General features: G+C 43.9%; 1 protein-coding gene across 2 annotated transcripts in view; it reads left to right on the forward strand.

Annotated features, from left to right (window-relative positions):
- cadpsa (Ca2+-dependent activator protein for secretion a) overlaps positions 1–26,969 on the forward strand; it is a 511,252-nt gene that overhangs the window by 369,047 nt on the left and 115,236 nt on the right. For both annotated transcript variants that reach the window (XM_078209519.1, XM_078209518.1), the window contains one exon: positions 14,975–15,081. In XM_078209519.1, coding sequence (XP_078065645.1) covers positions 14,975–15,081 — 107 coding nt within the window. The remainder of the gene's footprint in view (positions 1–14,974; positions 15,082–26,969) is intronic.

A 26,969-nucleotide genomic window follows, 5' to 3' on the forward strand; every position in this document is an offset into this window, starting at 1 on the left:
GGCAGCGAGTTCCACAAATTCATCATCGTCTGCGAGAAGTAGCTCCTCCTCATCTCAGTTTTAAATCCACCACCTCGCAACCTGTACCTGTGATCTCTTGTTCAAGAGCTCACCTAAATGCTTCTCAAATGTTGTGGGGGTTCCCATCTCTATCACCCTTTCAGGCAGAGTGTTCCAGATTACCACCATCCTCTGGGTGAAAAAGACTACATCAACTGCACTGCCCTCATCTACACACCCAGTCACCTCCTTGAAAATTTCAATCAAATTTGTTAGACATGATCTTCCCCCTAACAAAGCCATGCTGACTATCCCTGATTAATCTTTGTCTCTCCAAGTGGCAATTAATCCTGTCCTTTAGAATTTTTTACAATAATTTCCCTCCCTCTGCTGTTAGACTCACTGGTCTGTAATTACCTGGTTCATCCCTAATTCCCTTCTTGAACACAAAGTCTTTGGTTTCAGCATAAACCAGTCAGAAGTTCAGTAGAAGGAACTCGAGACCAGATGAGCTGAACACAATTATGGGCTGTAACTTTTCATTGAGGCCTGTTAGTACAGACCCTCAGACTTGGATTCGGCATGTAGGTTGGCTTAGTGACATGAAGAGAGCTTCAGTAGTATAAGGAGGGCTCATCTGAGGGTCCAGGCCTTGCTACTAGCAAAAGTATTGCTCTCACCCCTCCTTCTAAGTAGGACATAAGAACATATGAATTAGGAGCAAGAGTAGGCCACTTGGCCCCTTGAGCCTGCTCCTACGTTCAATAAGATCATTGTTGATCTAATCTTAACCTCAATTGACTCACCCCAATAAATTTCACCCCTTGCTTATCATGAATCTATCTACTTCTGCCGTAAAGATATTCACAGGGTCTGGCTCAACTGCCTTTTGAGGAAGAGAATTCCAACCCTCTGAGAGAGAAATGTTTTCCTCATCTGTGTCGTAAATGAGCGAGACGCCCCTTAAAATTGTCCAGACGCCTCTTAAAAGTCACTATTGTATTTGAATCCACTACCTCCCCCAGCAGTGAGTTCCAGCACCCACCACCCTCTGTGTAATTCTTTAAGTTTAATACTATCTTTAACTTTTTTAGTTAAGTTCGTGGGCTCCATGAGGATAGTCAAGTAGTTAGTTACATTAGCAGGCTAACAGCAGCTGAGAAAAGCCCCATGCCCCAGCCCCCTCCTTTTGCAAGTGCCCATATTAATCAGGCACAGTGAAGTGACTTTTTTCTGACTCCAAATATCTTTGTGAGATCATAGCCAGAGATTGGAACCCCATTGGCAGAGCATGGCTGTATACTTTCATTGCCATTAAGTCAGGAACAGTACAAATATGGCTGATATTATAAATACAGCAAAATGTAAATTGATAGAGGAAAGATGTCTTTAATGTTAAATTCCTGTGAAATATATCTTTGTATAATTATATATATAAAATAAGGGGAGGCGATAGACTATTAATCTAGAAACTCAGCTAATGTTCTGGGGACCCAGGTTCGAATCCCCCCACGGCAGATGGTAGAATTTGAATTCAATTTTTTAAAAATCTGGAATTAAGAATCTATTGATGACCGTGAAACCATTGTTGATTGTTGGCAAGACCTATCTGGTTCACTAATGTCCTTTAGGGGAGGAAATCTGCCGTCCTTACCTGGTCTGGCCTAAATGTGACTCCAGAGCATAGCAATGTGGTTGACTCAACTGCCTTCCAAAGGCAACTAGGGATGGGCAATAAATGCTGGCCAGCCAGCGACACCCATGTCCCACAAATGAATTTTTAAAAACATTTTTGTATGACATACTGCCATTGTTAATTTGACATCACCATGGTGATGAACATTTTGGCTACTTTGGCAAAAGATAGAAGCAAAAGTCTGTCAGAGCCAAGGGGAAAAAGTCCAAGCTGCTGTTACAAGTCCGTACCTTTCTCTGTCGAAATCAGAAATAAAGGAGGAATCCAGGAACACAGTTCAAATCAACAAAATGCTTGCATTTATTTCGCGCCTTTAACTCAGTAAACTGTCCCAAGATGCCACACAGAAGCATTATTGTAAAACGGTAGACAAAATACTTTTGTGCTGGTATCAAAACCTAGTGACTACTGCCATACCTGGTTCATTGTGATATTTCATCCTATAAAAACCCACGTTACATTTCATTGAGATTGCTTAACATACGGATTTTCAATTTAATCAACTTAACCACAGTGTATTAAAGTTAGGATGACCTTCTGGTCTGGATTTCTATGATTCATATATCAGAATTTATTCTTGCCATTGGAGTTAATCCCTAAATTAATCTACCCCAAACTTTGATAGAGATCAGTAGAAATTAGAAGGATACCTAATTTATGATTTTGAAAATGTTGCAGCTATTATGAGAAACCATTTGCAAACATTGGCCATAATGTTACGGCTGGCAGGTATCTTCTGGTCCTGCCGACAGTGCACCCCGCCACGGGGTTTCCCAGCGGGCATGGGGTACAGTCAATGGGAAATCCCATTGACGGCAGCGGGATCAGAAAATCCTGGCGAACAGCATGCCACCTCCTGCCGCAAGAAGCATGCAGCAGGGAGGCCAGAAAATCCCACCCCCCCCCCCCCACCCCATTATTTGTATTCTGTTTCCTCAGAGGCTCAGATGTTATATTACAATGATAGAGAATAAGGCGAGGAGTTTACCTTGGTCTTCTTTAACAGTGCATGTGAACAGTTCAACTTATCTCTAAAGATGTTAAATCAGGTATTTTGATCAATATATAGTTTAAAATATTGAAGTCATTATTGTACAGGACACTTCATAAGCAGCTTTTGTACTGGGATCTTTTATGTATTGTAGTTACTCAGAAAAAACCTGCTCACTGACACTCAATTTGGGTTCCATCAGGGCCATTGCATTCCAGACCGTGTTATAGCTTTAGCCCAAACATGGACAAAAGAGCTGCATGCAGCAAGTGACTGCCTTTGGCATCAAGGTAGCATTTGACCGAGAGTGGCATCAAGGAGCCTGAGCAAAACTGGGGCCAATGGGAATCAGGGGGGAAAGTCTCTGCTGGATGGAGTCGTACCCAGCACAAAGGAAGGTGATTGTGGTTGTGAGAGCTCAATAGTCTCAGCTCCAGGACATCACTGCAGGAGTTCCTCAGGGTAGTGTCCTAGGCCCAACCATCTTCAGCTGCTTCATCAATGGTATTTCCTCCATCATACAGTCAGAAATGGGGATGTTCGCTGTTGATTGCACAATGTTCAACAGCATTCACAACTCCTCGGATTCTAAAGCTGTCTGTGCCCATATGCAGAAAGACCTGGGCAACATTCAGTTTTGGACTGATAAATGGCAAGTAACATTCACACCACACAAATGCCAGGCAATGATTATCACCGACAAGAGTGAATCCAACCATCTCCCCTTGACATTCAATAGCATTACCATCGTGAATCCCCCACGATCTGTATATCCTGGGGACTACCACTCACCAGAAACTGAACTGGACTAGCCATATAAATACTGTGGCCAGGTCAGCGGCTTGGAATTCTGCGGAGAGTAACTCACCTACTGACTTTCCAAAGCCTGCCCACCATCTACAAGGCACAAGTCAGAAGTGTGATGGAATGCTGTTCGCTTGCCTGGATGACTGCAGCTCCAACAACATGCAAGAAGCTCAACAGCATCTGCTACAAAGACATCTGTTGATTGGCACCCCATCGCCCTGCAACATCCACTCCCTCCACCACAGTGGCAGCAGTCCCATCTACAAAATGCATTGCAGCAACTCATCAAAGCTTCTTCAACAGCATATTCCAAATCCGTGACCTCTACCACCTCAGAGGACACGGGCAGAAGACTCATCACCACCTGCAAGTTCCCTTCAAAGCTACTTGCCATGCTGACTTGGAAATATATTGTCGTTCCTTCAGTGTTGCTGGGTCAAAAGCCTGGAACTCCATCCCTAACAGCACTGTGGGTGTACCTGCACCACTGAAATTGCAATGGTTCAAGAAGGCAGCTCATCACCACCATCTAAAAGGAAATTAAGGATGGGCAATAAATATTGGCCTAGCTAGCAGCACCCACATCCTGTGAAAATTTAAAAAGTTACTTAATGCGTAAAGTTGTTCACTTTGCTTGTCATGGGCAGCCTTCTCCTTCCATTGATAGATACGCCTTCAGCTGCACATCCTGAGTTCTGGAATTCCATTCCTAACTCACTCTTTTTCTCCACCTCTCTCTCCACCTTAGAGACTACTTAAAACCTTCCTCTTTAACCAAACTTTGTTTGCCCTAAACCAATATCTCCTGTCAATGTTTGTTCCAATACAAAGTATTTTTGCTTCTCCCAAAAATCTACTGCTTAAACTAACAATTAATACCTTATTTCTTGTTAAATAAGCCATTTGGGACTTCCATCATAGGCCCAATATGCTGAGGTCCTGAATATTGAAATCAGTAATAACTTAGCCTTGCATAATGTAGCACATTAAAAAAATCAGATTTTGATCACTGATATGGGTCTTGATATACTCCAGTTTGGAGAAATGAGACATTAAGCATGGCCGGAATTCTCCCGTTGTGCCCGCCACAGGAATGTAGCGGGCGGAGGGGGGGCGGTGGGGGGGTGGGGGGGGGGGGGGGGAACCATGCCAAGGTACATTGACCTCGGGTGAATTCTCTGGTTTTGAGATGAGCGCGGTTGGAGAATCCCGCCCCATGTTGTCCAAACATCTAATGGAATCACAAATGAAATTGACAAGGTGTCACATTGGTTAGAGGGAAGTGTAAGATTGCAAATTTATAAAGGCAATGAATAAACAGAAACGTAAAAGGACATATTTGTGCTTTGGAAGCAACAATTAAGCCACTTGTGCATTAGGAGTTTTGAGACGTCAAAGAAGGAACATGTGGAATACAGAATAGTGATAGAAGTTATTGTTCATGGATAACATCACAAAGATAATTTCAGCAATGGGCTCCGTCAGCCACACTTAGGAAGAAGACAGGATTACATGACAGCCTTCACAACCCCAGACTTCCTGTGACTTTTGCAATGAAATAGATTTGTTCTGCACCCTTAGCAAGGTATAGATTTCATCCACCAGCCAGAAATATGAAAAATCTTGTTCATATTGTCTGTGATTCCTACCTCTGAGCCAAAAGCTTTGAGTTTGAGTCCAGGACTTGACGGCCAAGGAAGGGTATGTTCATAATGCAGTCAAGTAGGTTGAGTGTGTCAACCTGTAATCCTTCCAAATGTGCCGGTTGCTGGTGATACGAGTGGGAGAGATTCCTGGTCAGTCATGCTTGATGCGGAGTGGAATCCTCCAGATATAAGCCCCTGGCGACAGCCTTGAAGTCTAACAACACCAGGGTGGGAGTTCTGATCACAAACAGGGCACAAAGACACAAACACAACTGTTCCGAAAGCTAGTGGCTTTTGCTATCAAATAAACCTGTTGGACTTTAACCTGGTGTTGTTAGACCTCTTTCTGTGTTTACCCCAGTCCAATGCTGGCATCTCCACATCATGACAGCCTTGAAACCAGTCCAGGAATTACTAGTTATGGAAACAGACAAAAGTCTGCCTTACTGCACCACTTGGGGCCGGAAGTGTCGCATTTGTGTGAAAACTGGAGTAATTCACGCTGGTTTTTTCAGTGGGAGTTCAGAGAAAAATCTCCCACACTCTGTGCACTGCAAAGGCCACCAGCTGAATATCGTTAAAAACTAGGTGGCGAGGCACAGTGGCCCCGCACTGACGGCCCCCCGATTGCTGGCTAGCTCGATTACCGGCCAGCCTCGCGACCCTCGCATTGCTGGCCCCAAACCCCTCAGCAGTCCTGACACCCCCCCCCCACCCCTGCAGTTTTAAACAAAAAATTATAGATTTTTGAGGTGTAAAACACGTCTAATTAAAATTTTGACATTCCGATTTCTTAATTTCTAACACTTGGGTCCTCAGCCCTGCTTGACCTAACAAGGTACAATAACTACTATTTATAAATCAAGCAGAATTTATTTAGCAAGATTTCACCTGTATCTAACACAAAGCAGTGAAGACAACATGAAATTTTCTCATTCCTCAAGTTCCTAGGAGTCCTTGAGCATTGTCAACAACACAGGCAATGACTTTCTCTGACTTTGAAGTCATGTACTTTGTCGAGAAGGGTCTAGAAGCTATGGTAACATTGTGCTAACAAGGATTCCAATTTTCCAATTTATATCCCTAATTCTCATTATTCCGGGATCCCTAATTTGGAAACAATCCAAATTCACCTCTTCCATTGGCTGGAGGTACAAGTCATCATGCGTCACCCCACCTCTGTAACTGGAGGCAAATGAACTAAAGGCAAGTGTTTCCTCGACCCTCCAGAGTTTACATTCCATTGCAAACAAGTTATACATTTCCTTCAGGTACAGAACAGTTACAAACAAAGTCAAATCCTCAACACGTTTTAACCCAAGCCCTACTAAACTGCTAAAACCAGAAAGAAGAAATGCTAAAAATACTTCCAATCACAATGTCAAAGCAAAAAGAAAATATTCCCTCCAATAAAAATGTTCTGCCTTACAAATATAACTAATCAATTATATTAATGCACGGGGGTGAGGGCGACACGGTGGCACAGTGGTGAGCCCTGCTGCCTCACAGCTCCAGGAACCTGGGTTCGATTCCCAACTTGGGTCACTGTCTGTGTGAAGTTTTCACATTCTCCCCGTGTCTGCGTGGGTTTCCTCCGGGTGCTCCGGTTTCTTCCCACAGTCCAAAGATGTGCGGGTTAGGTTGATTGGACATGCTAAATTAATCCTTAGTGTACCAGGATGTGATAGGTTAGAGGGATTAGCAGGGTAACTAAGCGGGGATAGGGCCTGGGTGGGATTGTTGTCAGTGCAGACTTGATGTGCCTAATGGCCTCCTTCTGCACTGTAGGGTTTCTATGATTTCTATGATAAAGATATGGAATGTTCTCAAAAAAATTCTATATGTACATTTCTTTCAGCGAGGTAGGTAATGGTAATTTCCGCTACCTGTGCAGTACAGAGACCATAATTTGAACATTGCCAGTGGAGGGGGGTAGAGTCTCAGCTCGCTTGTGAGGCCGGCTGCTGGGCTCTAGGAGTGCCCTTACGCAGGCACCCCGATCTCCCAGGATACTGTGTACACAGTATACTCGGAGATCTGTCACTCCCTGCCACCCCATAACCGCCCTCCCCTGATCGCTGCCCAGGCTGATTGCGCCCCCCCCCCCCCCCCCCCCCGCTCGCCGCCCAGCCACAACCCCCCCCCGATAGCCACTATTATTCCTTGATCGCCGCTCCCACCCTCCGATTGCTGCCCCCGCGAATCAACCCCTCTCCTGTGGAGTCCTCCCCTTTCCTCCCCTCCTACGGACCTCTCTCCGCCTCGCCCCTTGGGCCCTGCCCCCTTGGCACTGCCAGTGTGCCAGGCTGGCAGTGCCAAGGTGTCCAGTGGGCACTGTTTCATGGACACTGCCCAGCCCTGCCTCTGACCACCTGGGAGGCAAAACTGACTTCCAGTCCCACCGACGATTGGACTAAGGTAAAGTGAGCCCAGACTGTGTCCCGGGCTCATTAATGACATGTTAAACAATGATGTTGGCACACAGCTGCTGTAACTCAAGATTCTCAGCAATTTAAAGTTGTAAAATAATGAAGTGTAAAGTACCCCTATTGCCTTGACTGCCCATTACCTCACTAACAGAAATTCAAATGGAACTATTTAATTTAAAATGAGGCAAAAGAAAAGAACTCATAGATGTTACAGAGCAACAACAAACTCTAAACATTAGTAGAATTATCAAAGGGCATGAATAGTGCAAGCGATATCAGTGAAGTAACCAAATGCACATGTACTAATGTATTCATTATGCCCCATCTACTCTCCAAAGAACCAAACACAGTTAACCATCAGAAGCAGCCACATTTAAATCTCAGCACCAGATACTTCTTCTGGGGCAGAGGTGACCTGTTTAAGAGGGACGGGTTGCATCTGAACTGGAGGAGGACCGATATCCTGGGGGGCAGATGTGCTAGTGCTATAAGAGAGGGTTTAAACTTGATTGGCAGAGGAGTGGGATTCTCAGCAACAGGGAGACAAATGAGGGGCTGAAAGGAGATGCAGTACTCAGCAACGGCAAGCTGAATAGACATGATATGCAGGAGCATGGCAGGGAGCGGGGAAAACCTGTTTAATTAAATTGCATCTATTTCAATGCAAGAGGGCCGACAGGTAAGGCTGATGAACTTAGGGCATGGATAGGTACATGGGACTGGGATATTATAGCCATAACTGAAACATGGCTGAAACAGGGTACAGGTGCTTTAGATGAGATAGAGATGGAGGAAAAAGGAGGGGGAGTTGCATTTTTGATAAAGAGGAACATCACGGCAGTAGTCAGAGATGAAATAACCGAGGGATCATCCAGTGAGGCTTTGTGGGTGGAACTAAGAAATAAGAAGGAGATGGTGACCTTATCGGGGTTGTATTATAGGCCCCTAAATAGTCAATGAGAATTAGAAAAACAAAGATGCAGGGAGATTAGGGAGACTTGCAGGAGTAATAGGGTTGTCATAGTAGGGATTTTAATTTTGCGAACATAGACTGGTACTTCCATGGTGTTAAGAGCTTAGATGGGGTGGAATTTGTAAAGTGTGTTCAGGAAAGTTTCCCCAAGCAGTGTGTGAAGGGTCCTACTCGGGAAAGGGCAGAGCAAGTGACTGAGGTGACAGTGCGGGACCACTTTGGGACCAGTGACCATAGTTCTATTAATTTTAATATAGTTATGGAATGGGACAAAACTGGTCCACAGGTACAAGTTCTAAATTGAAGCAAGGTGAATTTTGATGGAATTCGACAGGAACTTGCAAGATGTTCTTCACCATCTTGGACAAAACAGTCTGCTTGACTGGCTTAAACATTCACTCCCTCCACCAACAATTAACAATTTAGATGAGAATATACAAGGCATGATCAGTAAGTTTGCAGTTGATACTAAAGTAGGTGGTATTGTAGACAGTGAGGAAGGTTATCAAAAATTGCAGCAGGATCTTGATCAGTGGGCCAAGAAATGGCAAATGGAGTTCAATATAAATTAGTGTGAGGTGTTGCATTTTGGAAAGTCAAATTAAGGTAGGACTTTCACGGTGAATGGTGGGACGTTGGGGAGTATCGTGTAACAGAGGGACCTTGGAGTTCAGGTGCACTGTTCTCTAAAGATGGAGTCACAGGTAGATAGGGCAATGAAGAAGGCTTTTGGCATGCTAGCCTTCATCAGTCAGGGCATTGAGTATAGGAGTTGGGAAGTTATGTTGCAGTTGTACAGGACGTTGGTGAGGCCACACCTGGAATATTGTGTTCAGTCTTGGTCGCCTTGCTACAGGAAAGATGTTATTAAACTGGAGAGAGTGCAAAAGAGATTTACAAGGATGTTGCCAGGACTCAAGGGATTGAGTTATAAGGAGAGATTGGACCGGCTGGAACATTTTTCTTTGGAACGTAAGAGACTGAGGGGTGATCTTATGGAGGTGTACAAGATCATGAGAGGCACGGATAGGGTGAATGCACTCAGTCTTTTTCCCAGGGTTGGGGAGTCGAGAACTAGAGGGCACAGGTTTAAGTTAAGAGGGGAAAGAATTAATGGGAACCTGAGGAGCAACTACTTTACACAGAAGGTGGTACATATGTGGAATGAGCAGTCGGAGGATGTGGCTGAGGCAGGGACATTGACAACATTTAAAAGGCATTTGGATAGATATATGGATAGGAAAGGTTTAGAGGGATGTGGGCCAAATGCAAACAAATGGGGTTAGCTTAGATGAGCATCTTGGTCGGTGTGGAACCAGTTTGGGCTGAAGGGCCTATCGCCATGCCGTTGATGCTATGATACCAGCACAAATGCACATAGTGATGCAGATCAGAAGGAAGATCAGGAACAAACAGCTGATATGCTCTGCATTAGTGAAGAAGTAGTAATTGTGGTTCTGATGCACTCAACTTTTGACAAAACTGAAATTAATACAATCCTACAACTAGCACCAGAAATGATAATCGAGCTTTCTTAGCAAAGACTTTAAGTAATAGTGAAGAAAACCCATCTCCTTTAAAAGGGCCCAGACCCAACATATTTTTGTTCCGGGCAGGCAGGAGACAACTGCCTCCAGAGGCAAGCCTGAGGTGCAATGGCAGCAAGCATATCGCCAGGCAGGCAGGCTGGAATGCCCGTCTCTGTTTACTGGGACGTTGGCCCAGTTTTAAAGATGAATGTCAGGTCCTCAAACACTTACCGCCACCACCCCACCCCCCCACTCCCTTTCTGCCACCCATCCACTGCCATTCTCATCCCCCTTGCTGCCTCATGCCCTCAAGCCCCTTCTATTCCCCTCATAATCCTCATGCCCCTTATATTGCGCATGCCCCCTTTTACCCACATGCACCCATATATCCTCCATAGCCACTCACCCAGTATCCAACATGGCCAGACCTTAGGATGTCTTGAAGTGGGCATTCAAAAAATTCTAACAAAGTCTCATTCAAGGAAAGGCAGTGGCGTAGTGATATTGTCACTGGACTAGTAATCCAGGGACCCAGGGCAATCCTCTGGGTACCTGGGTTTGAATTCCACCACAACAGAAGGTGAAATTTGAATTCAGTAAAATATTGTTGATTGTCATAAAAACCCATCTGGTTCAATAATGTTCCTTATGAAAGGAAATCTGCCAACCTTACCTAATCTGGCCTCCTCCAGGCCCACAGCAATGTGGTTGATTCTTAAATGCCCTCTGAAATGGCCTTGCAAGCCACTCAGTTCAAGGGCAATTAGGGATGGACAACAAATGCTGGCCCAGCCAGCAACACCCACAAACCATGAACAGATTTTTTTTAAAACCCACCATACTGACAAAACTCTAAAGAAAAGCCATTCCGAAAGAAAATAAATCCTTTCAAGTAGTCAGTCTTGCAAAAACTAACAACCATTTATTTCAATAACCACATCAAAGGCAGCTAATCCTTTAATAACCTCTTAATATTATCAATCAAAATTCTTATACATCCCCCCACTGAGATAATTTCTGCTGCTCACCCAAGCATTCATAATGGGCTCAGCTACAAATCTATAGGAATGTAAACAATGGAGTCCATAGAAACTTAATAATCAGGTGGTCTTTTTTTCTAAGCCACAGCAAATGTCTTGTCAAAGTAGGCCAACATTTTGTTTCATTTTGAAAGGACTGTTGACATTTAAATCACTTTGAATTATTACACTAGATATCCCATGGGAAAAGTGCACTTAGGCATACAGAACTGAAGAAAAGACTGCTTGGGATCTCTAGTCTGGTAATTGTCAACTTACATTTTCAGGACAGAGCTCTATAATCAATCGCTGTAGTAATAACACAGGGCAGAGGTACTGCATGTGGGCAGGCTATCCACATCCTGATCCCATGCCAGTGAAAACTGTCAGAAACAGGCATGAGGAGAAGAAATCCTGGAATCAGGTCTCACCCCCCCATTTTTACAGGGCTCACGAGTCATACTGACACAAAAATAATCCGGACCACTGAACTTTCTGAATGGAAAATAATTCCATTCTCTTAATGTTCAAATTATCTCTAATCAGCAACAAATAAGTTCCCCATGCCAATGGAAAATTTGTTGGAAATTGCCACAATGGCTTTTTTTGCACCCGCTATTGCTGCCTTTCCCAGGTTTTCCTGGAGTAAGACCCAAGGCATTAAATGATGGTAAATATCTGAAGTATATCTCACAGTTGGCAAGCAGACAGCTAATAGGGTAAAAAGCAGAGGTGCTGGGGGAAAACGGTAAATGGGGGATTGATGCAAAGGGTTGCAGGTTTGTCTTATTAAATTCTATCCTGGGATGTGAGCATCGCTGGCAAGGCCAGCATTTGTTGCTCATTCCTACAACGATCCAGGATTTTGACCCAGTGAAGGAACGGCGATATAGTTCCAAACCAGGATGGTAGACGGCTTGGAGAGGAACTTGCAGGTGGTGGTGTTTGCATGCAACTGCTGCCCTTCTAAGTGACAGCAGTCACAGGTTTGGAAGGTGCTGCTGAAAGAGCCTTGACAAGTTGTTGTCGAGCATTTTGTAGATGGTACACACTGCTGCCACTGTGTTCTGTTGGTGGAGGGAGTGAATGTTTAAGCCAGTCAAGCAGACTGTTTTGTCCAAGATGGTGAAGAACATCTTGACTTGCTGGATTGCACTTATCCAAGTGGAGGGCATTCCATCACCCTGCCGACTTGTGCCTTGCAAATCATTGAAGGCTTTTGGGAGCTGGACGGGGGTGGGGGGTTAATTTCCTCGCTGCAGAATTTCCAGCCACCTTTGAGCTGCTATTGTAGCCACAGTATGATTGGTCCAGTTAAGTTTCAGAGAAGATGGTGAGAGAACACAGTTTGTAAGTGAAAGTCATTGACACAAAATGCTCTGCATGCCAACATATCTTTCAATTTAAGAAGTGAGGGTGATGAATTTGGGGTTTCTTTGCTGCCTGAAAGAAGGAAGCAGTGGCAATTCTGTTACATTATCCACTATTATTAGGTCATTAAACTTCTTTTGACATTGATGCAACTTTTAAAAAATTCTTTCTTGGGACATGGGCATCGCTGGCTGACCAGCATTTATTGCCCATCCCTAAGCTGCCCTTGAGAAGGTGGTGGTGAGCCGCCGCCTTGAAACGCTGCAGTCCACATCCTGTGGGTTGACCCACAATGCCGTTGGGGGGGAATTCCAGTATTTTGACCCAGCGACTGCGAAGGAATGGTGATATGTTTCCAAGTCAGGATGGTGAGTGGCTTGGAGGGGAACTTACAGGTGGTGGTGTTCCCATGTATTTGCTGCCCTTGTCCTTCCAGATGGAGATGGTCATGGGTTTGGAAGGTGCTGTCTAAGGATCTTTGATGAATTGCTGCAGTGCATCTTGTTGATAGTACGCACTGCAAGTTTCAGCAAGACCAGCGGCATTTGCTACTAGTAGGTCAAAGTTCTGCCCTTCTTAGTCCTTAATATTTCCAGATTTAACATTTTTTTAATATCCCTTACCCTTTCTACAATTATTTCTCACTAGCTCCTTCCCTTTCCCCTTTTCTAATGGTTTCTAAATCTAAGGCTTTTATTGCAATAATTTCCTCTGGAGCCTCAAACCTGGACCTTCCCCAATCCACTGATCTATTCATTTTTAAGGGACAGAAATGCTGCGAGCATTGATTCATTAATTGCTGCTTCTTATCTTTATCCCTCCAAACTACTTTATCTTAAAGCTCCATAACAGGGATGTCAGCTAATCTTCCAAGTCAAATCGTGGGCGTTAACCTGGTGGAGCAAAATTGTTCAATCATTGTCGAACCTCCTGAACACCTCATTGTTCTCACCAGTAGATGCTGCAATGTGTGAGTAATCCATTCTGCTAGATTATTGACCATTCGACAGAGTTGAACAGGGTCCCTGGTGATCCTAATTGCAGTCATCGAGAAAATGAACAACAAAAATGCACATCAAATAAGTAAATGATGAACAAAATACCTGATTTAACAATAGATTTGAAAACTGTTTTCTAGGATAGAATTATTTTTAGAATTTTGATTTTCTGTGCCATTTCATTACTAAATTCAAATAGTTTCTGTAAAGAAAACCGTATAGTTGAGTATTTGAGTAAACTGCAGTATTTAACATGATCAAATTAAAATAATGCCAGCAAAAAAGGGAGAAGTTGATGGTTTGTGGCATATCCTCAGACTGCAATATGAGACAAATTTCACGCCTTGAGTTGTGCTTAAAATATCTGCTATACGGTGCATTGTTGAGATCTTTCGAAACGTCTAGTTGCAACTGTAATTAGCAGTTAACAAGATTACCTCTTGAATTGTCATAACTATGCAGATATTTCTTTCACTTATATGAGTTTTCCGTTACTTGTATCATTGCTCATTCGGCCGCCTGCTTGCTTACTTTACCTGTCTCTTCCACTCATGCATGACAGCACGACGATCTTGGCCTAAACCACCGCCTGCACTTCCACCCATAAAAACGTCGCAAAACATTCTTAGTCAGAGAATCAGAGGCATGCCTAAACAAATACCAAGTACTGTCACAATTTTTATTTCAGTTGTTCGATTTTTCTTTTGTAATTTGTTGCTTTCAAACAAGATTTTCTTTTACCTGCCTTGGTTATATTGAGTTTGTTAGTTTGAAAAATACAGTCTGATAGAAACTAATAAAAAAACAAATTGCTGTTCCTTTTTTATGATTTGTTGAATTTCAAGTCAGATTCTAGAAAGTAATACTTTTGCCTTCTTTGTTGAGCATTTGGAGGACACAGCATTCACAAATATAATGTCAGCACAAACTAACAGTGTTGCTGCATAACATATTGCATGATGACTTTAAGTTCTTTTAGTAAACGGTGTTGTACAGTAATATATTTTTGGCAGCTAACAGTGTTCCAATTAGATCTTTCCTTTAGTGTTCTAGCTCTTTGTTGCAACCGGTGCCCTTTTAACCCAAGTTTCTTTTGAAACGGTTGAGGAAGTTTTCATGGAACTCGCCCATCAAATTCCCCCCAAAAATAGTACTGGATCCAAGAGCAAATTTTAAGAATTTACAGGAACGCGAGACTTCACAGAAATTGGATTTCATCCCCCACATCAATGTCCTCAAGTATATTTACATAGATTTGTCACAATTTTTAAAATCAGAACTTAAGTTTGAACCTGGATAGAATCCTAGCTGGAGCATTGTACTGGAATAAACAATGTAATATATATTACCTATTTGTTTTCAATAAAACAGTTTTGTTAAGTATTTATTAGGTTAAGTACTTAAAAGATAATCGTACCGAAAATTAGAAAGTGCTTTCTTAAAAGAGAGGGAGTGTAAACTTGAGGAAAATATAGTTTGTATTATGTTACTCATTTTTGATACTATTTACCACAGAAAATGTAGGACAGATAGTCACTCCCGCCAAAAAACTGGAAGATACAATTCGTCTTGCTGAACTGGTTATTGAGGTGCTACAGCAAAACGAAGAGCACCATGCAGAGGTGAGTGTTTCAGCGGCTAGACCATCAACTATTTCATGTGGTTTGACGCCATTTTAAGGGAGTTGGCTCCTAATGTGAATAATGCCTTTATTTACCGGGGTGATAGATATAAACCGAGCAGGAGAGTGTCCTCTTGAATGGTGGTTCCGGTGAAATCATAAAGCTATTATTTTAGTGTTCTTTTCAATCTTGCCCAAAATAACATTTTTCTACCATATTTGTGTTGCCACAATATAATGACCAGATGAAACCTTCCATCTTGGAAGCTCTTCAATAATGAGATGGTTTATATCAAAGTACCTGGATCTAAACTAGATATGAGCACTGACTGTACAAATTCCATTCCTTCCAGCAGATCTTGTACAATGTGCATATGGATGTTATCCAGTTTATTTAATCTCCCAAGGCAGGTGAATCACTGTAGTACAACCTCTGAAAAGATAGAGCTCTGTGAAATTCCTTGGCATCCCTTCCCTACGTGGTCTTCTCAGCACGGCTAACTTTTAAAATTTTAAGTGCTGCAATATGGACAAAGAAGCTTTGATCAAAAGTACACTATTTAAGTTCTTTAAAAACAGCATGGTGGGCCACAGCAAATAGTCAGCTGCTTTATGTACATCTATTGACGCTGAATTTAACTATTCTAAGCTGTTACCTGGCCCCAGACTCCTGACCCTCTCCCAGTATCCTAGTGTTGCTTTCAAATTTCTCAAGACATTTGGTGTTGTATTATTAAATACTGAATTTAAGTTAAATACTGAAGTGATTTATGAGTAGGGCATAATTAAATCCCAATCACCTTGGTAGTCCAGCACCATTGAATGGCAATTACAAGATTGGAGGGCTATAACACTTATCTAAAGGGGTTACGATGTTGGAACTCTGTTACCAGTACATGTTCCCATCAAATTTGGCTTCACTGTAGGAAGCACACAATTATTTCTGTATCATTAGATCAATTTGCCTGTGTGCGTAATGAAAGCAATGCTATTAAATGTGAAGTAATTGAACGATGGGGTAGCACTCAAAACTGAAATATGTTGCTTGTTTCAGTAAACTCTCCCTCTTTATCAGACTGATGTACATGATAATGGAATATACTGCCTTTTACTCACAGTGTGTGTGAGTACATGTATGAATTCATTGCTTCTGTACATAACCACTCCAATTGATTTTTACAGAAATAAGCAGACTTAATTACACCACACTGAAATAGTATATTTGCCCACAAGGATTTCTAGTATGTCTAAAATGTTTCCATCTGTTAAAAGTTTTACTTCACCATGAAATTAATTTGAGTGTACTCTCCAAAAAAAATTACTGCAATAATTAAGTTCCACAGAATGGCCTCCTTTCTCAGCCATAACATCAAACTTTTGTTATCCCATTGCTAACATTGACTTTAGTTTTTAACTATTTCTGAATGTTGCTTCATTTTCCAGTGTGACTGTCTTTGCTGTTAATTTCTACTCTTTTGGATTACATTTAATTTTATATTGAGAGTGTGTACATGTTAACCTATAGAAAAGAAAGTGTGAAACTGGAGTATTGAATCCATAGTGCCTTTATTATATGGTACAAAGTTAATGCACCAGTCCCAACTAATGCTTGATTTGCATATTCAAATTTCCTCCCTACTGTTCAATCAATATTGGATTACTACAGGGAAAAGAGGTATGTGACTAATCTGAATGAAATGAGTCACCTCCCCATATGTCTCGTGCATGCCCTAAAGATCATTTTTCCTATTGGGATTTTACCTGGGTCTTCCCTGCTCCTCCTCTTTTTCCAAATAATCCACTACCAACTGCCGACACAGTGCTTGTAGAACTTGTTATTTGCAATGAGTAACAAAAATAGTTTGCTTGGGCTGGCCAAGCAGCCTCTGCATGTACTAGTGGATGCTATATCAAGCACTGGAGTTGCATCCTAACACCATACTTCACCCTTTGGAAACTTCCCTGAGTCTGCTTTATTTGTCTGTATAGATTTGATGCCTTTGAGTTCCAGTTTTTGGTTGAGAATGCAGAACGACGCATCAGCTCACGTGCGACTGATTATGTTAAATCTCAGTTCTCAAGTCTAGTATCATTACGATGAGTCAGCACTCAGTTACAAACAAGTTTTTAAAAAATGTTTTTGCTGTTTCTACCAATGTGACTATGGATGATGAGTCATGCATTCCACCATGTTGTTGCAAGATTATGTAGTTTACTGGGGGAGGGGGGGAAACTGATTTGGAGATAGATACATGAATTGAAAAACTGCCTCAAAAGTAGGCAATTTGACTATGAGCATATGAACAGGTTAGTGCCGCCACTAAAGTATCGCATAGGGAACTTCATGTGAATTCAATAAACTTTGATTTCACTCCATTTTAATATAGCCTGCTATCATTCACTGTGTAGGCTTATAATGAAGAATTGACATTTAGCAATGACGATTGGCCATTTGGGTGAAGTACTGAAGACTGCCAGTAGATGTAGAACTGTACTTCAAAACAAGTCAACACTATAGGGAGAGATATGGAGGAAAATGGAAGAAACTACTTACTAAGATTTCTAGTAAAAGGATCATAATGCCATGTTAATTGTTGCATTAAAACCAAAAAGAAAGAAAATAAATATTCTGATAAAATATACGTAAGTCATATTAAATAAGCACTCTACCACATACGGCATCAAATCATAGAAGGTAATTTTCTAGTATGACTATAGCGGGGTGAAGTACCCACCAGTAGAGCAACTAAGAACTATACTATAGTGACCGCTGCTGTGACAACCCATAGCACCAACTGATTTTTCAAACCAAAGTCTGTCCATAATGGTTTCAAAACCAAATATGGTCAATAAAAGGTGCCCTTTAATGGAGCATTTTCAGAATCAGGTAATGGTCATTCCAGGGCCCACCAGAGAGAAGGAGGTTGTAGTAGGCATGGTCGGTAACAGTAGCCGTGCAATAATGTAACTCCCTGGAGAGAGAATGGGCCAGGTAGCAGAATCTTCTTCCTACATTTCACCCCCAACCTTTACCTGCTAATTGATTGCAGTTATGGATGTAACAGGCAAGATGGATAAAGGAGAAGCAGTAAATATGGCGGTGATTCTCCCAAAAAAGTTCTAAGTGCCAAATTCGCAGGCACAGTGGCCCCGAACTGTCAGTCTGCACTTTGTTGGTCAGCTCAATCGCTGGCCAGCCCGGGAGCCTCACAGTGCTGCCCCTACACCCCCCTCATGGCCCGATCGTGGCCCTCACGTGCATTCCCGGGCCAGCCCCAACCTCCCCCCCCCCCCCCCCCCCGCCCCCTCCAGGAACGCCCCAATCTTCAGCACCCCACTCCCCCAGCAGTGACAATTCCAGCCCCCCCACACACACAGGAAGCAGACTCCACCAACCCCTGGCAGACACCCCCACGGAGGCAGACCCGCTCCACGGGATGCAGATCCCGCCTGGCAGACAACTCTTTTTCCATCCCCCCCCCCCCCCCCCCCCCCCCCCCCCCCTCCCCCCAGCCCGCCCTGATCACTGGCCTCCCTCCAGCCTCGGACGAATCCAAGGGCAGAGTGGCAGTAGGACCCCCACCCCCATCGATCACCCCTAGGTCCCGCCCCCCTTTCACTGCCCCATGCCCAGTGGACAGTGCCAAGGTGCCCCCTGGGCATGGCCACTTTACCCTTTGGGCAATGCCAGGGGGCACAGGCTGGCACTGCCTGGGTGCCCCTGCCTAGGGGGCACCACCCCCCCAATCCCCTGGGGGGCCCGCTTGCCCCCTCTTCAGTCTGGTAGGGTTTCCCGATAGTTCCCTGAAAGTGGGGAGCTACTCCAAACCCCGCCAGAGTGAAATTGTACTGGCGGGGTGGGATTTGCAATCGGGCCCAGAGACTTCAGTCCCGGGTCCAATAATGACATTTAAATAACATTAAAATAAAATTAAAATGTCTTACCTGTTGGTCCTACCTGTTTCCAGCATGGTCCCGACCACGCTGGACATCCGGCGCTGGGAGATTTGGGTGCGACAGGAACGCATACGTGTATTCCGTGAATTGGCACACATGCGATTCTCCCGGCCCGTCACGCTAAACAATTAGCGTGTCAAGATGGAAGAATCGCCACCGATGCGTTTGGATTTCAAAAGACATTTGATGAGGTGGAATATTAAAGGTTACTGCACAAGAGCTTGTAATGTTGCGGTTGATATATGGATATAGGAAACCGAGTGTTGAAGGAAACAAATGTGTCAAGGAATTAGAGCTGCTATCATCGCTAGAACATTAAATTCTGCCACAGAATTTCTTCCAAACTCTGCAGGAAAAATATGCAAAGTACAGTTAATTCCTCCTATGAAATGAGTACCTTTATGCCAAATGACACACCTTTATTAATTACCAGGTGAGTACATATGAACATATGGAATAGGAGCAGAAATAAGCCATTTGCTCCTCAAGCCTGCTCCGCCATTCAATCAGAACATGGCCGATCGGTTTGTGTTTTGTATTCCACATTCTTACCTTCCCCGATAACCTTGGATTCTCTTGCCTGACAAGAATCTATCTACCTCTGCCTTAAAAATATTCAGTGACCATGCCTCCACCACCTAAGGCAGAGAGCTCCAAAGTTGCACAACCCTCAGAGAAAAAATTCTCCTCACCTCTGTCTAAAAGGGCGAATCTTAATGTTAAAACAGTGCCCTCCTAGTTCCGGACTCACCCGCAAGAAGAACCATCCTTTTTAAGTCTCACCTTGTCGAGACTATTCAGGGTCTTATATACTTCAATCAAGTCAGCCCTCACTCTTCTAAACTTCAGTGGAAACAAGCCCACTGTCTAACCTTTCCTCATAAGACAACCCGCTCATTCCAGGTATCAATCTCGTTAACCTTTTCTGAACTGTCTCCGAAGCCCTTACATCTTTCTTAAATAAGAAGACCAAAACTGAATGCGGTATTTAGGATGTGGTCTCACCAGTGCCGTGTATAACTGAAGCAAAACATCCTTGCTTTTATGTTGAATTCCTCTGTGATAAAGGATAGCATTCCATTAGCCTTTTAATTACTTGTTGTAGCTGCATACTACCTTTTAGTTAGTGCATGAGAACACCTGGATCCCTTTGCACACCAGAATTCTACAGTCGCTCTCCATTTAAGTAACACTGTTCCTTTTTATCCTTCCTGCCAAAGTGAACAACATCACATTTTCCTGCACTATACTCTGCCCCTATCAGAGTTTTGCCCACTCATTCCACCTATTTCTAACCATCTTCAATCTCCTTATTTCTTCTTCGAAACATACTTTCCTATCTAGCTTTGTGTCATCTGCAAATTTGGCTACCATGCTTTCCCTCCCCTCACCTGAGTCATTGATATAATAACAGTAAGAAGTTTAACAACACCAGGTTAAAGTCCAACAGGTTTATTGGACTTTAACCTGGTGTTGTTAAACTTCTTACTGTGTTTACCCCAGTCCAACGCCGGCATCTCCACATCATTGATATAAACCAGGGAGGCAGGGCGGGAGACTCGCAGTGGGTTGGACAGCCGTCGAGAATCCCAATTTGGCCCTCTTGTCTGATTCAAAGGGCCAAAGGGATTCCTGGCTGGGGCCAGCGGCCCTGGAGAATGACCCCCTTCCTACCTTCTCACCTGATTCAACGAGTCATCGGGATTCCTGGCTGGGGCTAGAGGCCTCAGAGAATCACCCCCTACGTTTTAAACATTGCAATCACAGTTTTGAAATTCAGAGCTACATGCAGTGTAGAAATAGTGTATACATGTTGAAATAACATGAGATTTGACCTTTTCCTTCTCCCGAGGTACCCATTATATCTGAGTGTCAGGAGCTTCAAGGGCTGTAACTCAAAGATTCTATTGTAGCTTTGGTATCTTTAGGATTCCTCAGAGCATAAAGCCCTATAGATGATACACAGAGCTACTGTTTGGACAGACTGTCACAAAGTAGTAGGATGCAGGTTTGTGACTGCCAATGCCCACCTGCTGAGTTTCTGGTATTGGCTGTGTTGTCAGAGGAAGGCATCAAGCAGAGCTCAGCAGCTCCCCCACAGGGAGGGAGAGAGGGAACGAAGATCAGAGGATAAGTCACTAGATATTATACAAAGTGCATTGGCAAAGGGCTGGGAATATACCACCTGTCCACCCTCACTACAAACCCCTGGGGGGCCTTGGAGAATAGGAGAGAATATATAAAAAGTACAATAAATGCTTGCTGTTTTCCTATCTGTGTGCCCTGGTTAGCTGCAGCATTTTAGTTTCCGAGCATCAGTCACAGGTCTAATTCTATTCATGCTTCAAAAATATTTCACTTTTAAAACTTTGACTGTTAAATGCCATGAACAACAAAGTTGTGGAACAAAAGCAAAAACTTTCTTTTTTAAAAGTGCACTGAAGGGTGCATACCAGATACCCTAAATTTCTGACTGAAATGGAATAAATGAATTTATTATCTCTGTGCAAAGATAGCTTTTCCATTTCCTTAAATCATTTCTATTAAAAGAAGGTATCGACATTTTCCTGAGTAAATATTCCTCCCCGCTCGGCATATTGGAGCTCAGCCTGTATATGAAACCCACCTCCGGTTCCCTTGATCCAACAAACTCCCCTTCCTGGCTCCCATGTTAGCTGACAGTCTCTCATCTCAGATACCACTGTCCTCCCTTTCAAATCAGTCCCCTCCTCAATAAGTGTGCCTTGACCCTGCTGTCCTTACAAATTACAAGCACATTTCCAATTTCACGTTCCTCTCCAAAGTCCTTGAATGTGTTGTCACCTCCCAAATTCTACACCTATCTTTCCTGCATTTCCATGTTTGAACCCTTTCCACAACATAGGAACAGCTCTTTTTCTAACTCGCAATGCCATCTTTTGTGACAAAGGAAAGGTATCCTTCCTCTTCCTTCTCACCTTGTTTGCAGCTTTTGACGCAGTCAACGACACCATCCTCATCCAAAGTCTTCCTCAGTCATCCAGCTCGCTCATCCAGTTTGTGAGAGGTTTGCATAAGTTCAAGGCAACCATTGCTACCTGCATCTCTTTAAGGGATGGGATGGTGCATTTTGGCTGGAGTAGGTGTTGAAAGTCATGCGAGAAGTCAGTTTGACCTAAGTAAGGCACAAGAATAAGACATGACATATAGGCCGCTCTGACATTCTTTGTGAAAGACATGGTGCGGGAGGTTGACAGGAGGAGAGGGGTCCTTTATTCATAGGGAGCCAGGAGCTCTCCCAACCAAACTCTGAGATGACAATGGAAACAGATGGCTATGCAGGTGAGTTCCTGGCGCGAAGCCATGAGAACCTGGATACAGGGCTAAAAGAAGTTCAGTGTCCTCACAGGAGTGGTCACGGCGAGTCAACGCATCTTCAAATGCCATCTCCTACCCCTAACTGCACTGCCAGCCTCACACAATGCTCTGTGCATTACACCTCCATCATTCATCTATCAACAGTCCCTATCAATCACAACTCATACCTCACACACTGCGCATTGCTGACAGCTAACACTCATATCTGACAGCTTGCACACACTGCCAGCTTTTCAACCGTGACAGGGATATCACCCAACCACGTTGCAGGAAACTCAGTGATGCACTTCTCTCACTCATGCAAGACAAGGTGGCACGCAACTGTAGGCAGTAGCAGCTGACTGATGGGGCAGACATGACCTTATTTCCTCACTGTATTGGAGGGGACTGTGTTTGCCATTATTGAAGCAACCATGACGGAAACTATAGAAGATGGTGGTATGCTCATACTTCATCCTTCTTTTTATCTCCCAATTCCCCTTCACTCCATAATCTCTTACCCTTCACAAGCTGCAGTAGTTTAAGGATATATCTCATGTTTTGCTTCATTCACCTCACTGAAACACTACCTTTGTGCCTTTCTGCTTTCAGAACGACAACCTAGCAGGCAGTGGTGCAGGAGCAAGAGGTGATAGAGAAAGAGCAGTGTGACGATAGAACAAAAATTGTGACTCTCCCAGCCACAAGCCCAGATATTGACACTATGCCCACGTTAGGGGGAACCTGTATGTGGTGAGACTACAGGCATGAGTGGCCTGCAGCCAGGACAGAGGGAAATGGTAATGCAGGTGCCAGCTTGCAGAGGCCTTAAATGAGGACAAAGTATAGGACAGGATTGAAGGGCAATCACACAGAAAGGTTTGGTACATTAGCAGGCCTGCCAGAAAGCCTGCAGTCACCGTCATGGTGGATTGAGGAGTCTGGTATTCACCTTGCACAGAGCCTGGACCCCATTTCCTTTCCAGTATGGCAGGTGTGGCCACATTCATACAAACATTTGTGGACTCAACTGTGATGAAAAGTCTGATGGCCAGTGCTTCAGCTTTTTATTGCAGAAGCCATACAACGTCTGAGTGCTGCAGGGGAAGCTCAGAATGCAACACACATCCCAGCGCCTGCCACTGTGTCTGTGGATACCAGCTCTCAAAGCAGACCTTCACAGCAGTCCAACAATCTGCACTCCAGCATTATTAGGATTGCAGATGTGCTGCTGAAAGGGAGTCGCATTGACCGATGGAGGCTAAGCCTGCCATCCTCTCTCTTAAGATGATAGCATTTGTGCCACCACGCACCAATGCTCCTGCTGCTGCCTGTTTTCCAGCCCAGATTACTGCCAGCCATGTGGAAGTGGTGCAGTGCCAAGTCAGGCCTTCTAGAGTAAGAAGTCTCACAACACTAGGTTAAATTTCGCAACGCTGCTCCTTCATCAGGTGAGCACTTCATCATTCACCTGAAGAAGGAGCAATGCTCTGAAAGCTCATGATTCCAAATAAACCAGTTGGACTTTAACCTGGTGTTGTGAGACTTCTTAACTGTGCCCACCCCAGTCCAACACCGACATCTCCACATCAGGCCTTCTAGAACCAGAGCTGCTCAAGGGTGTCATGCAAGGTGATCCACACTCTTCACCCACTGCAAATTAGCAACCTTCACCAGCTCCGCTACAGCCACTGCTGTAACACTGTGTGGGAGCTCGAGGCCAGACATAAGCCCACAGAAGTCACACACAAAGAGAATGCACAAGAGCTTTTGGTTGACTTTTGTATTGAATATTGGATCGTTTATTTGTTGAAATTGGTTTGGAATGTTGGTGTTGTGTTGAATTTCATTTCAGCAATGTAACTGCGAGGATGCTGGTTACAGGGGCGTGATAAAGTATGTGACTGTTGTTGAATGGGTCATTGAGATTCTATTCACTGCTACTGAACCAATTACAGATAGCTCAGCCAGAAAACAGATGCATTTGTTTCCTCCTCCTCCTCCACATCTTCCTCTTCTGCTCACCATATATCTAATGACAAGGGTCATGCCCTCATGATAGTGAGGTTATGCCGGATGTAACAGATCATGATGAATCGTGGCACAGACTCTATAATATTCGGCTCATCCAGAGCAGCCTTGGCAGCGAAAGTGTTACTTAAGCACTTCAGTGGTCTGCTCGATGGCATCTGGCATGAAAATGTGGCTGTCATTATTTGCACGATGCCCACATTTGTGTGCGGTTGTGCACAGAGTCATGAGCCAGTTTGTCAGCGGATAGCCTTTGTTGGCAGTAATCATCCTCCAGTCTCACTTGGTGGCTGAAATACTGATGGCACTGTGAGCTGGTGCAGAATAAAGGCATCATGGCTGCTGCCAGCATAGCAGACATTGACCTGCTTGTTTTGCTGAGTATGGTCACATACCAGCTGCTCATTGAGGGACTTTGTGGTTGAGATGTCCCTCTGAATTTAGATGTGGCGCCCCCAGAACAGCTTGTGGTGCAGTCATTGGTGACCCCCACCATGTTATCTTGACATGCTCTGCCCCTTCTCTCTGGAGAGAAGACAGTCTACTCCCCTCTCTTCTCACACAGTGTGTCATAGATTCATGCAACGCAGAAAAGGCCCTACAGCCCATCGAGTCTGCACTGACCACTACCACTAGAGGCATGCTAATCCCACTTCCCTGCATTTGCCCCATACCTTTGAATGTTATGATATTTCAAGTGCTCATCCAAATATTTTTTAAAGGTTGTAAATTTCCAGCTTCCACTACTTTCCCAAGCAATGTATTCCAGATTCCCACCACCCTCTGAATGAAAAGGTTTCTTCTCAGATCCCCTCTGAATTTCCTACCCCTTACCTGTAAACTGTGCCCTCTTGTGATTGACCCCTCAACAAAGGGAACAGCTGCTCTCTATTCACCCTGTCCATATGCCTCATCATCTTATACACCTCAATCATGTCCCCCATCAGTCTTCTCTTCTCTAAAGAAAACAATCCAAGCCTATCCAGTCTCTCCTTATAGCTCAAATGCTCCATCCAGGCAACTTCCTGTTGAACCTCCCCTGTATCCTGTCTTGTGCTATCACATCCTTCCTTTCATTCAGTGTGCCAGTCTATTCATTTACAGCAGAGTCAGGGTGGAGCCTGCACAAAATATGTTCCGGTTCATGGTGAGCTTCACAGCCATTGACAGTATTGTCAGTGCCTGGCTCTGAGCTGCAAGTTTGCCTGCGACAGGCAATAGAGTTCAGTGAGAACCTCCTTAGTGAAACAGAGTATCCGTTCCTCATTGAGGCTGAGGAAGGAGAGTTGCTCCCTACAGACCCTGAGTGAATATGGTCTCTTGCTGAAAGTCTTCTTCCACTATTCCGCTTGCTCCCTGGTCATGCAGCTTGACCTCCTCTGTGCTACCTCTGCTCATTCCCCCTGCCATGCTGCAGGCCAAGGCAGATGGAAACTACAACACCCATGCCTTGTCTGAGCAGAATCCTTGAAGTCAGAACCAAAGCGCTCATTACATGCCACAGTGCTCCCTATACACTTCTGTAAATGTCAGTACAAATACCAAACACTGGAGTTAACTCAGCAATAGCCAGTAGAAAACAATCAGCAGCAAATCTGAGAGTGAAGCCCAAATGGGATCCTTTCTTCTGCTGAATTTGTATTCAGCTTTGTGAGGTTAAGAGAGGGCATTAACTAAATTTACAGGTCAAAATTGGCACTGCTGCCATCAAATCAGCTTTATAAACTGACTAGATCATAACCTGCCTACTCTGCATACTTTTGGCGTGTGCTTCTAGCTACAGTAAGAAGTCTCACAACACCAGGTTAAAGTTCGGCAGGTTTATTTGGAATCACAAGCTTTCGGAGCGCTGCTCCTTTATCTCACCTGATGAAGGAGCAGCGCTCCGAAATCTCGTGATTCCAAATAAACCTGCTGGACTTTAACCTGGTGTTGTGAGACTTCTTACTGCACCCACCCCAGTTCAACGCCGGCATCTCCAACTCATGGCTTCTAGCTACAGTTCTAGCTCACACCCACAAAATGGTATCCAGTGCACCTTACACCAAAAGTGTGCATACATGTTTTGATTGCCTGCAGCCAAAAATATGGTTACAGAACCAATTCATGTGGCTAAAGTACCTAATAGACCCATTAGCATTTTGCAAACCACTTTAGACACTTCACTGGATTTCCAATCCACTTCCACTGTGGTGTCAAATTGAACTAAAGTGAGACTATTCCCTCCCTGAGCTCATTGCTTCTGAACCTCAGCCCAGACTCCCGATTAACACTGCTAGTTTCACATCTCTGTAAAGTGGAAATCCCGTAACGTTGTCACAAAGTTTGCAAAGTAGTTACACCCCTAACTACATATGAAAAGATATTTTCAATAAGAGTCACAGCTGTTTTCTTCCGGCTTTCAACAGGGACAGTTAGACTTTAAGACTAAGTGGACAAAACAAACCGACCCGTCTATGAGCACATTTGAATTCTGTTGTGTCTGTCGGGCAAACAGAAAATTGCATCTAACCAAATTTGAATGTATCGGGACTGGCAAAACCACTAACGATATGAAGAGGAAAA

This window comes from Mustelus asterias, chromosome 3 (genome assembly GCF_964213995.1).
Source record: "Mustelus asterias chromosome 3, sMusAst1.hap1.1, whole genome shotgun sequence".
NCBI classification, from domain to species: domain Eukaryota; kingdom Metazoa; phylum Chordata; class Chondrichthyes; order Carcharhiniformes; family Triakidae; genus Mustelus; species Mustelus asterias.